The 15,605-nt window shown below is 42.0% G+C and overlaps 1 protein-coding gene across 5 annotated transcripts; it reads left to right on the top strand.

The window, feature by feature from the left end:
- Positions 1–515: 515 nt before the first annotated feature.
- elavl3 (ELAV like neuron-specific RNA binding protein 3) lies at positions 516–14,380 on the top strand. Of its 5 annotated transcripts, none has more exons than XM_071920654.2 (7): positions 516–524; positions 8,321–8,537; positions 8,642–8,745; positions 11,023–11,176; positions 11,338–11,566; positions 13,195–13,233; positions 14,053–14,380. In XM_071920654.2, the coding sequence occupies exons 1-7, from the start codon at positions 516–518 to the stop codon at positions 14,378–14,380; spliced, it is 1,080 nt and encodes a 359-aa protein (XP_071776755.1). The 5 variants fall into 5 exon arrangements, with proteins under 5 accessions (XP_071776755.1, XP_071776754.1, XP_071776756.1 ...); XM_071920653.2 differs by having other exon boundaries at positions 14,032–14,380; XM_071920656.2 differs by lacking the exon at positions 516–524 and adding an exon at positions 12,543–12,596 and having other exon boundaries at positions 8,315–8,537; positions 14,032–14,380.
- Positions 14,381–15,605: the final 1,225 nt, after the last annotated feature.

Here is a 15,605-nt window from a genome sequence, read left to right as displayed (position 1 = left end):
GCATTGCAATGGCTGCCATGTAGTACCCTCCCTGCACAATTAGCCAATCAGCAGCGCGCTCTGCCAGCTAGAAGGACGCATAAAAGAAGAACATTGCAGCAGAGGCACAGAAGGAGACTGCGAGAGGAGCAGGGAATTACACACAAAAACAGCAGAACCAGAACACCCTCCCCTGGACACACCCTGCTGAGGATCACTGCTTCTCTTTTTTCTGAACCATCGCCCACGCCACTCGGAGAGAAAGCTCTCCCTCATCATCATCCTGAAGAAAACCCCTTTCTCCTCATTTTCACCCTGCAGAGGACACCTACAATCTCAAAGGGCTGAGATCCCCTGGCGAAGATTGTATTTTTTTCCTTTTTTTCTTTTTTTTTCTTTTCATTTGGACACAGCAACTCCTGACAGAACATAAAGGCCATATCATATAAAGGCCGAAGAGCATATATACAGACTCAGCCTTCAGCTTCAAGACCAGTGCAAAGAAGGACCTAGATCTCTTTCCTTGTACGTCAAGAATGGTTACTGTACGTATGACTCTATTTCTCTTCTATTTGTAAAGGGGATGCTCTAGCAGCATGCATACAATATAGCCTCAAATCTCACTCCCTTTGTGCTGTATTTGATATGTACTATAATACATACACACATTTGATATAAATACAGATTTACATGGTAACATCTTTCTTACATATATATCTATCTTTGAGATTTATTTTAAATAGAACTCCAGGGCCTATTTTGTTTGTCTAATACTACCCACATGCTACAACACAGAACGGTTTTGGGATTAGCGGTTTATGTTTTTATCCAATGTGTAATGCTGTATTATTATGACAAGATTAACGATCGATAGTGGCAATTAGTAATCTCACACTGAGTGATGCGCCATGCGCGGCTATGCTACAGCCTGCATTCAACCTCAACGATGTATAAAGTCTTTCTCCTGCCATTTTAGAATAGCATATATATTTCTATATCATAGCCACTACGGCTGCCTAAACGTCGCAGTTGTGAAATATATTTCACGAACGATGCAGCGGTGAAGATTAAGGAATTCCGCAGGATTAGAGGGCAGTGATGAAGAGGCAGAAAGGCGTTGAGGCGCAGGGTTCAGTGGGGGGAGGACTGGCTTTCTTTGCCTGGTGCAGCACAAGGATGCTGGAGACGGGTTTCTGAGACAAAACATGATGCCTCGGAGGCTGAGGGCCCATCCAGAGCAAGGCAAAGAAAAAAGGGTCGAGTCACTCCGGGAGGGGGAGGGGGAGGAGGGAGATTACGCATCCATTGGTTTGGATTGAATCAGGCAAAGTCCAAATTCCTCAGGGTTCTCGTTGCGATGCAACCGAGTAAATGGGCTGGAAATCTGAGGCCGCGACAATAAGTGCGAAGATGGACATCTCCATTTTAAGCGCATTTTTACCCGAGTATCATAACGCACACATACAAGATGGCCCTGCGTGCATCGCGCTTGTCGGATAAAGGGAGATGTGAGCGGTGATAAATTAGCTTTGCTCAATGCCGACGGCCGGATTGGGCGTGTCTCTGCTGGACTTGAGCACCAAACGAGGGCCTCAAAGCCTCCATCTGAACAAACGCCCTACTCCGGTTTACCTCTTGACTCAGGCCTAATGATGCTCCACGGCTGCCAGCAGATGGAACAGTTAATCTGAGCAGACTCAGGAAGAGTACCTAGTTACATTAAATTATCGAAGCAAACAAATAAATAGGAAAATCTGTAATTAGCATGGAAGCTGCTGAAGGTCCATCCTTAGTCCTGTGCAGGTGCGTTATCTACACAAACCTCCCTGCTTATTCAGGCGTGGTCTAAAATATCCACAAAACTATTTTATCCGCTCACTTTTTAGGAGGAATAATCTCTAAAATGCTAAACACCAACAAAATATCTAGACTTTTAGGCAATATGTTCATTCTGAGGCCAATGTTTAAGATAAGGCAAGCAAAGCATATTATTTAACAAATACATCCAGGGAACAGGAGAGAGTTGTGGTTGGTCCATGGAATTTAAATAGGCCCATTCACAACTTTAAGATCTCACTTCACGCAATTTCAAACGGCCAGACTGGGATATTGCTTCGAATATTTATGTAGAATAAGGTGGACAGCAAGATATTTCATTAGCCTATATCATCTTCCAACTGTCCGATTTGCATATTTTGAGCAATATTTTAATTTTCTCTTTGTCGCACATTGCCTGCACCTTGCGGGCCCAGATAGTGTCACACAGACACACAGGCTGTAGCTCCCCTCCACATGGTCCGCAGTCCTCCATGCCTGTACCGCAGTGCCAAGCAAATAAAAGCGTTGAGTCAGATAACCTTTCCGAGGCACTTACACAATTCAAGGACAAGGACAGCAGAGGCCATCAATGCAGACCAGTCTAAACACAATATGCTTGATGTTTATTTAACAGTGCTCTATATCGAATTTAAACCAGAATCATTTCGGATGGTTATTTTAAAGTTTATGGGCCATTATCAGCCTACACCTGAAGCACAATAATGAAGAGGCTGGAGTTAGCAGCTAAGACATATAGGCTGTCCAACTCATATGAGAAGTCAAATGCAATGTTGTTATGTAAGCAGTGATTTGTAGGTCTCCTGTTGCCTACCAATGACTTGAAGTAATTATTAGTCACAAATAGAAAGCCTACAGGGAAGCAAGAGGGAGAGCATGCAACTCCCATCTCCGAGACTGCATGATTAATCCTTACTTCTTCATTACAACGGTGTCGAAAAAGCAAATATTAGGGGATGTAGTGGAGGGTAAAGCCACACATACACTCGGTTTACCCACCTTTATAAGCACCCATAAATACTAATGATGTAAATTCATAGCATAGCCTACAGCATAGTAAGTAGTAGGCTATACAACTGATGTTATTAATGATGATTGGTGTTAAGTGTTACGAGAATAAGGCATTTAAACGGGGGAACAAACATAAATTAATTACTTTCTGACAATATTGGTTTTTGTTTATAATGGTGGATGTTTGCCCTATAATGGTGACCGACTGGAGGTCATAGTTTACCCACCTTTTTATTTTTACAACTACATCACAAATTATAAGCCTGATATTTTTAACATGGAAATCGGCAGTGAAATATCTAGTGTTAGTATTTTAATTTGGCCTATCACGGCGTTTTTGACTTGGAGCTGGCAACTGTAACATTCATTGTTCCCGGAGCGTCCTGCAGCCCCTGGCCACGACACAAAGCGCCACTGTTTACATTAATATTCATAGTGCTGCCATAGTCTCTGCGAGAGAGAAGAGGAGGAACGGGTGGCTCTTTTGTTTGGCTGTTTCAATACGTTTATTCAGCAAAAAGGCGCTCCGGTTCATGAATGCCTGCAGAGCGCACACGTCTTGCCTTTTCAAAAAGGGCTAAATAAATAACAGAAACAGAGTGATCGGGGGTCTGCAATTAATCATTTTTTCCACATTTAAACACCGGGATATGTGATAATCCTTTCCAGAAAACGAACTGAAATGTGTTAAAATATAACAACAACAAAAAACAGAACCGACTCGATGGTCTTTGCAGGATTCACGGGCCTCTCTGGCCTCAAACGAAATCATCCGAAAGCCACTCCCTTTTTCAGCACGCTGGATAGCGCCCCGCATACTACAAGGACTTGCAAGACAGATTTCTCTCCCCTTCCCTCTGACGTTGTCTGCTCAGATCTGATCAAAGGAGGCTATATTCTGAGAGCTGAAATCTTTTAGAAATCTTTTATTTTTAATCTGCCGAGCCAGACTAGAGAGCAGCCTCGGCAGAGAGCTGACATGAGCTGTGACTCCTGTCGTCCTGTTGTTTTACAGCTGCCACCATGATCCCTTAAGCTGCAGAGAGTGTGGCTAATGCCCTTTGTTTGGGATAATCCTGTAATCTGTGTTATTTAGGAGGCTCATTTACACTTCAGCCTATAGCATTCAGTTTTGATTCATGCCTTCCAGAAAAAAAAAGCTTTTTTAAAAATAATGCATTATAATGTGTATTAAGAGACAAGGTTACGAAAGACAGTAGGCCTACACACATCAGAATAAAATTCTCCTGAACTGTGATTATGAGTATTTTGGTTATTACTATCATTGTTAGTTCAATACAAATTCTTTAGTACCCCCTCTGCCCAATGATTAGTTTATCTTTGTAAACCATAAATTACACAAAGAGAATTAAAACATAGCTATATGCAGAAAATGTATTTACTTCTACACTAAGCCTAAATCAACCAAACACGTAATGGTTTTTCCTGGGACTGTCACACCCAGTATTGATGGTGGCCATCTCCTTTTCTCTCTTTGTATCTCTCAGCTTATATCACACAGAAATTCCAGTTAAATATTTTCCATGATTCTTAGTGCACTGTGACATGACAGGTTGCAGAGTCTGATTACATTGATTGAGACACAACTAGTCTGCTGTACATCATACACAGTACTACTGCAGCAGAAATGAATTGGACACGCTTTTAGGTCTCACAAGACTGAGAACAAACACGGTACACCAAGCATAACACCAACCGCGTTTACATTCAGTCATGTAATGCTTCTGTGTTTTGTAATTGAATAGTGTACAGTGTAGGTGGTATGTGCGCCTGGCAGTGGAGGCAGGGCTCTTGTTTGCGTGCAAGTCTGGGTTCATGTGTTTGGCAGAGGAGGCAGGGCTCTTGTTTGCGTGCAAGTCTGGGACCATGTGTAGGCGATGCTGATGCAGTACATTAAATATTGAGGGAGATCTCGCAGACCCCCAAAATAGAAAAAAGCAGTGTGGGACAACTGGAATCTGTCAGAATTGTGGAACGAACATTTTTGTTGTCTCCAGTAGTTAAGCGTCTAGAGCCTGAATAGCTGGAATAGATCTGTACTGAGTGTAGTGTACTGTGATTATTCATTGTATTGTAAGCCTTCTTACAACATCACTATGATTTCTAGTCTCTTCATTTCATAGTAACTGGGTTACTGCCAGCCATATTCTTGTATATTTGATTTTTTTTGTTGTATAATGGGAAATATATGATGCCCAAAAGATGAAACAATACTCTAGGGTTCTTATCTTTTCTGTTTGTTTCAGATAACTTCAAAGCATGCCGTTCCTCTCTATTTCTGTATGAAAATCTCAATCTTAGTTGCTGCTTGTGTCAGCCAATCTCTGTGCCCAGGCTATACTCGCTGGGTCTGTGAATTATATAACTTCTGCACTGTTCACTGGGGATGTGTGTTCTGCCATGCTGAGGTTTATCTCAGTTGGCGAGTCAAATTTGCCCTAATACGGATTTTTTTCTTCTTCCAAAAAGCTTTTGTCATGTTTGGGACACGCTCAGATATGCTTGTACTTCTTTTAGGCAGAGGCATCACATCACAATGTACTGGCCTAATATTACAATGAAAATAGCATGCATGATTCCACCTTTTTCAGCTACTGTCAACATGGATTAATTGTACCGTATTTTATCAAGACACCTAAATGATTTATTACTCTAGTTGCACATCAGATCAGCAGGCATTTTGGCTCTACACCATAATCTTTATATGATGGATTGCTATTCTGCGTTGCACCGCCTTTGTGCTTAGATATGTGTTTGAAGTGTTTTATTTTTAGGCTGTCATAACTCACTCGCTCTCCTGCTTCCTCTTCCTCTGTGATGTTCTCCCCTTGTCACTGTCAATTTGAGTTAAAGATATCCCCCGCTTCTGCAAAGCCATATAATATTAATACACGGAGGAACAATATTTGACCAGTGTATCTGCCCCTAACACACACACACGCACACACAGAGCTTAAAGTCAGAAAGCCATTCAGCCATTAGAAACAATGCAGTCTTTGAGGGCCGTTACCTGGGCAACCTGAGCAGAGGTAAGGCTCAAAGCAAGAAAGCAGGTTACAGAGAAGAGGAAAAAAAAAAGCCAGGACAGACAAACCCATGAGCAGAGAGGTGGAAGAGGCGGGGGGAATACACAAAACAACCGAGACAATTTGAGAATATCATCAAAGCAGTTCATGCTTTTAGTTATGTGATCATAATATAGAAACAGAAAGCACCACCGCTGCAGTAAGTTGGCTGAAGTAGAAGAGCCTGTAAAACTGAAACCCAGCAGCCACATGTCCATGTTGCATGGATTATAATCACATCCTGACAGAAACTCCTCATCTCTGTCTACTGTTTTCAGTCTGTCTGTGATAGGAGTGCCCACCCTCCTTTGGAAAGTAAAATAAAAATAGCTGGTTATACATTGCGAGAAGACATAACCCAAAAAGCTACAATAAGGCTGATTGGCAGGTGAACGCTTCCTTCAATGATGTTTACGTTTCAAATCAAGCCTATTCCTCCTTCAAGTCAGGAAATTCCCTGAATATGCTTGTGAAATAATTCTGCCATAGAAGATTCTTTAATTAAGTCCCTTAGATGCTATGGACTACATTGTGACACCCCAAGAGCTTTAGAGGAGACTCATTTAGCCCTATTGACATACATAACACCCACCAGTTAGAGATCTGCTGTATCGTCTCGTACCTATAAACTCGCAAAACAGTTTACATTTGGGCCCCACTACGTACAGCACATTGCACATGCAAAAGAAAGAAACATGTTTATCCAGACACCTTACAAATGGAGGTTGTTTGTGTGAATGATTTATTCAAACGACTGAAATGTATCAAAATCAAATAGTATACTGAAAAATTTACATTCAAACACATTCTGAAATCTTCTAGAAAGGCTTTTTTCAGTTGTATGGGTCAACAAGGAAATCCCAACACTTTAAACATAAGCAACAGAATCTTTTTTCCCTCATTGTGTTTGTTCAGTAGAATCACAGAATAAGAACCATAGGAATATAAACGTTTACAATCACGTTTACAATCTCAGTTATCACAAATTTTGATTGATTTTGAGTTGAACGCTTATTTAACACTTCTAAGTTCAACACTTTGCCTATTTATTAAGTGAAATAAATCTGTTATGATGTTTAATGGAAACAAAAGACTTAAAATTCAAACAACTTGAAAATAGGTTTATTTAACATGAAAAAAAACAACTGCAACTCAAAAATATAAATGTTGATTTAACATTTGAATTAACATGGACACTGTCTCCCACTTGCTCAATGGATTTGGGGGCTGGATTTGGGTGTATTAGCCTACTGTTTGTGTTGGTGACCCCCAAAAGGAGCTTGAATGTAGGGATTTCTTCCATTTGTCATTGTATTCAATAATGGGCTTTACCGCTTTTTAATGTAAAATTGAAACTGTTGAAAATTAGCCTAAAATTGCAGCATGTTTTAGGTTCATACCCCTAAAATAATTTAAATCTAAACAAAAATAAGCAGTTTTACTTGCTCAAACAAATCAGAACTGGAAAAACTATCTTATTAATATAAGGGACTATATCGCATCTGAGCAACCACATCAAATGTATCTTCTGTTTTCTGTTTGTTGTTTGTTTATTTGTTTTATCTTTTCTGTTTTCACAAAAAAACAGTGCGCAATGACTGTACATTTCAATTTTCACTGGAAATAATGATCTAGAGATAGAAAACTAGGCGTTGAGCAGGAAAATTGGAGCAGGAAGTTTTGTTTCTGACCTGCACACAGATGTTCCTTGAGAATCCCCTGTGGATCAAATTAAGCAACATGGTTTACTCCAGAGCAACACAGGAGACATAAACACCATTGTGCACTAACCCACTCTGACTCCACTCAGAAAAATAAAAGTGTGTTGACCACAAAAGAAGCTTAACAAAGTTAGGAGAGTAAACCTAATCTGAATTTATTTTCTCCCCCCCAAAACCATGATATTCCTCATTTGTTAGCAATAAATCCATTTAACAATGTCAGTCTCTCTTTTGTCTGTCAACTCGTCCCCCCTCTTGCCCCTCACCAGCGTCACACACCACCATCTCTATCATCCCTTAGCCTGTGTAATGATGTAATGGTGTTTGACCCTGGAAGAGAGCTGGGGGAGGGGAGGAGAAAGGAAAAAGGGACTGTGACATCTGCAGGACCAGAGGCAGGGAGCGAGAGAGGAAGAAAGAAGGGGTGAACGAGAGGAGGGGGAGGGGGACAGGGTCTGCGTTTATGGCAAATCAGACCTTGTGTCCTATACTCCCTGTTACCAATGCTGATTCTTGACCTTTCCTTATGACAGTGACAAAGTGTCTCTGTGTGTGTATGAATGGTTTATATATGTGCATGTATCATATTTAACATTATATATGCACATTTATACAGCCATTGTCACCACATGACCTATTGTGTCTCGTTGTGAATTATGAATCTAATCCCGCCCTCTTCCTCAGCAGATAATCAGCACCATGGAAACCCAGGTGTCCAACGGTCCAAGCGGAACCAGTCTGCCTAATGGTCCAGTCATCAGCACCAATGGTGCCACAGATGACAGCAAAACCAACCTGATCGTCAATTACCTGCCTCAGAACATGACCCAGGAAGAGTTCAAAAGTCTGTTTGGTAGCATTGGAGAGATTGAGTCCTGCAAGCTAGTTAGAGACAAGATAACAGGTGCGGGTCAAGCTCGATACACACTTTGTCCGCATTTAATTCTTTATCGCTACAACTGGTTCTGAGAATCGCTGATGCTACTATGTGGCTTTGTTTGTCTCCAGGTCAGAGTTTGGGCTATGGCTTTGTAAACTACGTGGATCCCAATGATGCAGACAAGGCCATCAACACACTCAATGGTCTCAAACTGCAGACCAAAACAATCAAGGTAAGTGGACCTCTGCTCTCTACCTCTTTCACTCTTCGTTTTTTTTGCTTCAATACAGCGAGGAAGACAAAAAGAAAGGAAGTGGAGATTTTGCGAAGGGGGGTTGAGAGAGGTGGTGACAGACGCGACAGAGGGAGGGGAGGAAAATGGGGAGGAGGAGGCAGAGGGGAGTGGTGGCTAGAACAAAGGAGGTGAGAGAAAGGGTGAAAAGAGAAGGAGAGAGTGGAGGTCAGAAAGCAAGGGGCGGGCAGCATGCAGAGGTTATTGTGATGGAAATGTAATTAGGAAGCAGGACTGTGGGGCATGAGGGTCAGTCCAGGTTACCCCATCTGCCTCCAATCTGGGCTAATTAGGGGGCTTCTTTGTCCCAAAATCAGATGAGAGGAAGAGGGGGCAGATTATTAAACGCTACTGCCTTCCCTCCCCCAACCTGATCAAAGTAGATCAAAGATTGAGACAAAGTGCAGGATTGGGAAATTGAATCTCTGAGAGAGCAGACCAGGGGATCCTGCAACAGCTGTCCATGGATAGGGATGTTGTTGACTCCTGACTAGTCAAACAACCAGCTATCAGCATGCTTCAAGTCTAGCACTGGATCTGGTTCCTTTATTGAAGAACAAATAGCTTTATTATGTAGCTTTGCACATAATATTGATTCACATAGCCCGCATATGCATTCAAAGATAAAATAAATTATTTCTTCTACCTCTGGTACAGCCATGTAGCAGGAGTGTTTAAATCGTCATGACACCTATTATGCTACATTGCTAATGATATGTTATAACATTCATTAATTAGTTGATGTGTCTGTGCTTAGATCGTTCCTTCTAACATTCATTTCTCCAACAATCATGAATACTCAGTTTTTAAAAATGAGTATTCTGTGAATAATACCACAGATTACTCTGTGACAAAGCAAATATCCGATTTTGCAGGAGGCATCAATAGAGAGGGGTGAGGCGCGGAGGGAGGGGGCAGCAGTAGGAGGGTAGGGGGTAGCTCGGAGAGCAGAATGCCAATGACAGGATTAGAGGCCATATGGGCTGCAGGCACCATCTGTACTGTGGGAGCGACAGGGAGAGGGTTAATTATAGGGCAGTCTCTGCTCCCCGAATGCAGCAACTCCCCCCTGACTCCTCCAGAACACCCTAATCACTGCACCACACAACCCTCCTGCTCATACAGTCTGTCTGTGTACACAATACACACTGGTGCTTAGTACTGATGGATGAAATCAGAACACCTGTATTCATTTAAAAAAGTAATACACAAGTTGTTCAAATTCACATCACAGAATCCTTTGGGCCTCTGAAATAAACTAAATCAAACTTCACAGCCACAACAAATTTTCAAAATGAGTAGAATTCTTGTTACTTTTTTTTACATATCCATACCATCGCTACAGATTATGGGAGCATGTGTTTATTAAGCGTGTGAGCGAGTGTGTTTATGAGTTATCAGGGATCCTGCGTGTCTCGTGATCCATTTACACTGTTTGCTGGTTGCCAGTGGAGCTGTTCTCCCCTGGAGGATAGAGACAAAGGAAGGAGGCAGGAGAGGGTGGGCAGATCAGCCTATCTCAGACAACACTCACTCTCTCTCCCTCCATCACACACAAACACAACACTCCCAACAATGGACTGAATCGCACTATCTATCATACACATGCTCACATGCTCTCATACACACAAACACATGAGTACGCATGACTTTAACAATTAATCAGATACCCATCTAGATTATCAGATGCAGAATGTTCTCAAAAGTAGACCATGAGTGACCAACAATGAATCACAAGGGATACAAACACAAAGATACCAAAAATGGCCATGTATTCATTAACCCACTAGTGAATTCAGAGAATAGAGATCGACTGAGGCTGGGGTTTTTTTTCAGTACAAAAGAAAGTTGCCAACACTCAGGCTTGTTAACTCAGATTGGCATCATCAGTGTGGGTGATGGTCACAGTCGTCACAGTGTGTCTGTGATGGTCTCATTGTGGCTGAGAGTGTGTGCTCAAAGGAACTGATTAAGTCTGCAGAACAGTTAGTTTCACATAGCATGGAGAGAGATGGGGCTTTGGAAATGGTGAGGGATGAGTAATAAGCAGGACTGTTATAAAAGATTACAGGTGTGGGATACAAAGGAAAGATGCAGCAGGAAAAACGTAATTAATTAGGAAACTCCTCTAAGGCTCATTCCATTTACCTGAGGTTTCTTAAGATAATATGTTTCTTGAATTAATATGTTTTTCTCTGATTTCTTTCTGTGCTGTAGGTATCATATGCCCGGCCAAGCTCGGCTTCTATTCGTGATGCCAACCTTTACGTGAGTGGCCTCCCCAAGACCATGAGCCAGAAGGACATGGAACAGCTGTTCTCCCAATATGGCCGCATCATCACATCCCGCATCCTAGTGGACCAAGTTACAGGTACAGCCTTAATTCACTACTATGCTGTCACTCGAGCCCAATTTCCCTGGATGAACTTCAACGACCCCAGGCCGGGCCCATGTGACTGTCAGGCGGCCGTCAGCTAGTGAGTCAGTCCTTGACCCCCAGGTACTAACATTGGCCTGTTTTCTGATCCGGAGCAGGCATATCGCGAGGAGTGGGCTTCATCCGGTTTGACAAGCGAAATGAGGCAGAGGAGGCCATCAAAGGTCTGAATGGGCAGAAGCCCCTGGGTGCCGCCGAGCCCATCACTGTCAAGTTTGCCAACAACCCCAGCCAGAAGACAGGCCAGGCCTTACTGACCCAACTGTACCAGACTGCTGCCCGCCGCTACACGGGCCCCCTGCACCACCAGACTCAGCGTTTCAGGTACTGAACCTTTGCCACACCCAGACAACACACCGCCTGAGCCCATCCTGCACCCACAGCTGTAAAAAGCTACTGTTTCCACATAAAATCACCGGTAATCCTGCTGTGTTGAGTATCTTAAGCCAAACTTAAGTGAAATCAACATCCCACCAGTTTACTACGGCATGTCTTAGTGCACCAGATCAACATTTCATGGTTTTAGTATGACATGGAATATCATTAGTGAGTCAACAGTCAACCTAACACAATTGTCATAGTTAAATTAATCAGAGAATAAAGAGGCATCATGGTCACAGTGACCATGAAACAGTTTTCAAATGTTTTTAATAGGTTACATTATCAGTCCTGTCTGTTGTGAGTGCTCCATCAGTTGAATCAGATATAAGTTTGAGAAGCTCTATCTAAAAATATTTAAGAAGTTTTATTGAGATTGAAGCTCTTTACATATAACTAACTCCCAACAGACTCAACTATACTCGTAAACACTTTAGTAAAGAGTAAATATTTTCTCAGTGGCTATGTTAGTTTCTTCGAAAACAAACCACCAGATGAAGTAGCACACCCAACAGACAGCAAATGTGGTTTGTAGTTTTGCATTGAAGAACAATTTGTGGTGGAAAACATGCAAATTTTAAGCCACAATTAGTACAAGTTATATCACCTAATGGCATTTCAAGTAGCAGTATGGGAGATGGTTTCTTCTACATCACAAATATGCTTTGTAAGTCAAGTCACTTTCAACTTACATGCCACTTCAACTCATTTCAACTTTGACTGGTTTAGGTGAGCGAATGCATTATGATTTGTTCTTAAAGCAAAAGAAGCACTTATAAAGCCAAAATTAGGGATTGTAACAACTAAATTAGTCAACTGCTCTATTTGACAAGATGATTTCTTTTATAGCACAGAGGGAGCTCTATGGCACTTTTCGTCTTTCCCTCTCACTCTTTTTCTCTGACTTTCTTTTAAACTGCAGCGTGATCCCTCCATTTGGAAAGGGACCAGATCCAAATAACAGCACAAAACCAATGTAAGAGACCAGATTTTTCCAAGTACAATAAAAACTAAAGCTCCACAAATCTTGGTTTAAGAAGAATCATACTAACCCCTTAAACTTTGTCTATACTTTCAGGCATTATAATGAGATTAACATAGCCAGGCATTGGCCACATCTACAGTACAGAGCTCAATTTTAAATGAAGGTTAACACCTAACAAATGTAGATGATAAGGGGTTAAAGACATGCCAATTTTTAAGAGTGATGCAATGACAAATAATTTATCAGCAGCTAAAGAATATGTGCACTGACCTAGGATACAGATAAGGTTGTTTTTCTTACATTTAAATCTACTTAAGGGCATACTTAAGGGAAAACTATTTTGGAGTTTAAACAGTTGAACTCACACTGAAACATAAATACTAAATGAGACACATACTCAAAGCACTTTTGGGGTTGATCCGTCATCACTCTGTGATTGGATGGTTTGAGACTATGGGCTCCGTTGCAGTGAAGGATGCCCTCTGGAGGCCAGCTGGTGAAGGAGCTACATGTTAACTGAAAGCCCCCCTTCCTTGTAGATCTCATAACTAACTTCTCCACCCCCTTCATTCTCCCTCTTGCGTTGCAGACTCGACAATTTACTAAACGCCAGCTACGGAGTCAAGAGGTAAATGCCAAAGGTGTACTTTCAAAAGCATCCATGCCAAAAAAAAAAAAAAAACCTCAAACAAAGTGCCCGGAATACCACCTGCTGACTTCATCTTGAAATTAGATATAATGGTCATAATTCCTGATTCACATTGCCCAGTGCCCATTCAACCATGTTATACAAGCAGCCCAGACAACAAAATACTATCTGCAATTACGATAAGCAGTGCTGTAGCCTTCTAACAGCAAGGTATTCTGGCATGGCTTTGTTTAACCTTTTTGTTCTTTTGTTTTGATTAATGGAAATGATTTCTATGTATTTATTTATGAACTAACATTGTCAGTTTCAGTTGCTTTAATGTCCCCTTTTTTTCCACCAGCATGGACATACCAGATTCCGTTTGCGTCTCCTCTGTTTGCTCCAGTTTTTGTATGATTTGATTCTGATTTGCTTTTCATCCCTCTCTAGGTTTCTGTGTTTTGTTCAATATTGTGATTTCCGTTGAACATTGTGATTTATGTGTTTAATTCTTGCAGAGGCTTTGGTCAGCAGAGAATATGACAAAAATATGCAGATTGTGTGGGTGTCTGTGTGCCAGGGCACGCAGTGTCATTTTGTATGAAAGCAGGTAGTTTGGAGCCACTGTGGTGCCCACACATATTTATCTACTTACTGTACAGCAGAGGGGATGGAGATGGGGTCCCCCGACTCCATACCCGACTACAAAGCTTTATCATTTCTCACAGCTACATGCCCATAAGAGACAGTATAGAGTACTGAATGCTGTGTGGAACTTCAGAATGACACCCATGGTAGTTCTCCCTCTCTCCTCCCCAGATTCTCCCCCATCACCATCGACAGCATGACCAGCCTGGCCGGGGTCAACCTAACCGGGCCAACTGGAGCCGGCTGGTGCATCTTTGTGTACAACCTGTCCCCCGAAGCGGACGAGAGCGTCCTGTGGCAGCTCTTCGGGCCCTTCGGCGCCGTCACTAACGTCAAGGTCATCCGTGACTTCACCACCAACAAATGTAAGGGCTTTGGCTTTGTCACCATGACCAACTACGACGAAGCCGCCATGGCCATCGCCAGCCTCAATGGCTACCGCCTGGGCGACCGCGTGCTGCAGGTTTCCTTCAAGACCAGCAAGCAGCACAAGGCCTGAGAGAGAGGATGCTGTCGCCAGCTCCTTCGACCTGCAGGGAGAGTACTTGAGCTCCCTGTGCCATCACTCTACATGGGCCTGGACTGAGTCTCTCTCTCTGACACACATTGTCACACACATTCATGATATCCTATCACATACACAGACATGCAGATGCACGCACACAAACACACACACATAACGCAACATATCCATACGCAAACATACACGAGTCAGAGTTTCAAACAAATACACTAGTAGAGTTTTTCTTTTCTCTTTACACAACATGCTAGTCCTTCCCTATATTTGCCTGGATTGAATTAGTAGGGGTACGTAGTTGGTTTGTTGGGGTGGGGGTGAGAGGTATCTATGAAGGAGACAGTCTAACGAATGTGACAGAGAATGTGTGCCGAGTGCTTTGATTGAATTCAGGCAAATAATGACAACTGATGAACAAAACGATCAAAAATCTAAATGAACGAATATGTGCAATTTACCCAAACTCTTACCCCACCATCTCTCCCATTATCTTGCTGGAGAGGATGTAGTCACTTTTTTACACTTGGGCATTTTGAATCAGCGATTTTTTTAGATCAAAGAAAAATAAATTAAAAAACAGTGTTCTCTTATATACGTATATTAAAATATAACTATATATTCAATATTTAAGGTGGTTATAATAGCCGAGTATGTAAGCATTTTCTAGAAACTTTGACTACTGTTTCCTGACTCTGCATTAGGTGGTGCCTAGTGTAAGGGCAGTTTCTCTACCCTATGTGAGCTTGTTAGCTCTGACCCAATATGATTTAGGTTAACTAATGGATACTGGTCACAGTAATGAGTAGTCTGAAGGCCATCAGAATCACTCTTTCCCTCACAACACAGTCTCACACCGAAAGACACAAAAGTACACATATTTATCACAGAAACACACAGTTCAACTATTATTGACTAGAGGATACACACATATTTTGTCCACTAAAAGGAAAAATGTCCCTGTATTTTCACACTCTAGTTTTAGTATCTATCCTCAGAATGGATTCCACCACAAGCAGACTGTCTGTGAACTTAGAGCATAGTGGCAGTGTTCCCATGGCGACAGTGTTCATTAGCAATTCTCTGATGGGCTAGGGAGTGATGAGTGTAAGGGGAAACCCTTTCACCGTGACACAGCCACTTTAAAGGAAAATACCGGTGTTTTCCACTTTTTGGATCATTTTTTTTATTGCACCTCTATTTTACATTA

This window comes from Centroberyx gerrardi, chromosome 7 (assembly GCF_048128805.1).
Source record: "Centroberyx gerrardi isolate f3 chromosome 7, fCenGer3.hap1.cur.20231027, whole genome shotgun sequence".
NCBI lineage: Eukaryota > Metazoa > Chordata > Actinopteri > Beryciformes > Berycidae > Centroberyx > Centroberyx gerrardi.
The sequence above is the reverse complement of the archived record's forward strand: the minus strand, read 5'-3'. Positions and strand labels throughout refer to the sequence as shown.

Coding starts and splice junctions, on each gene's coding strand:
- elavl3 (XM_071920656.2), top strand. CDS start 8,333: ATGGAAACCCAGGTGTCCAACGGTCCAAGCGGAACCAGTCTGCCTAAT. Junction 11,567..12,542: donor CACCAGACTCAGCGTTTCAG/GTACTGAACCTT, acceptor TTTAAACTGCAG/CGTGATCCCTCCATTTGGAA. Junction 12,597..13,194: donor AATAACAGCACAAAACCAAT/GTAAGAGACCAG, acceptor CTTGCGTTGCAG/ACTCGACAATTTACTAAACG.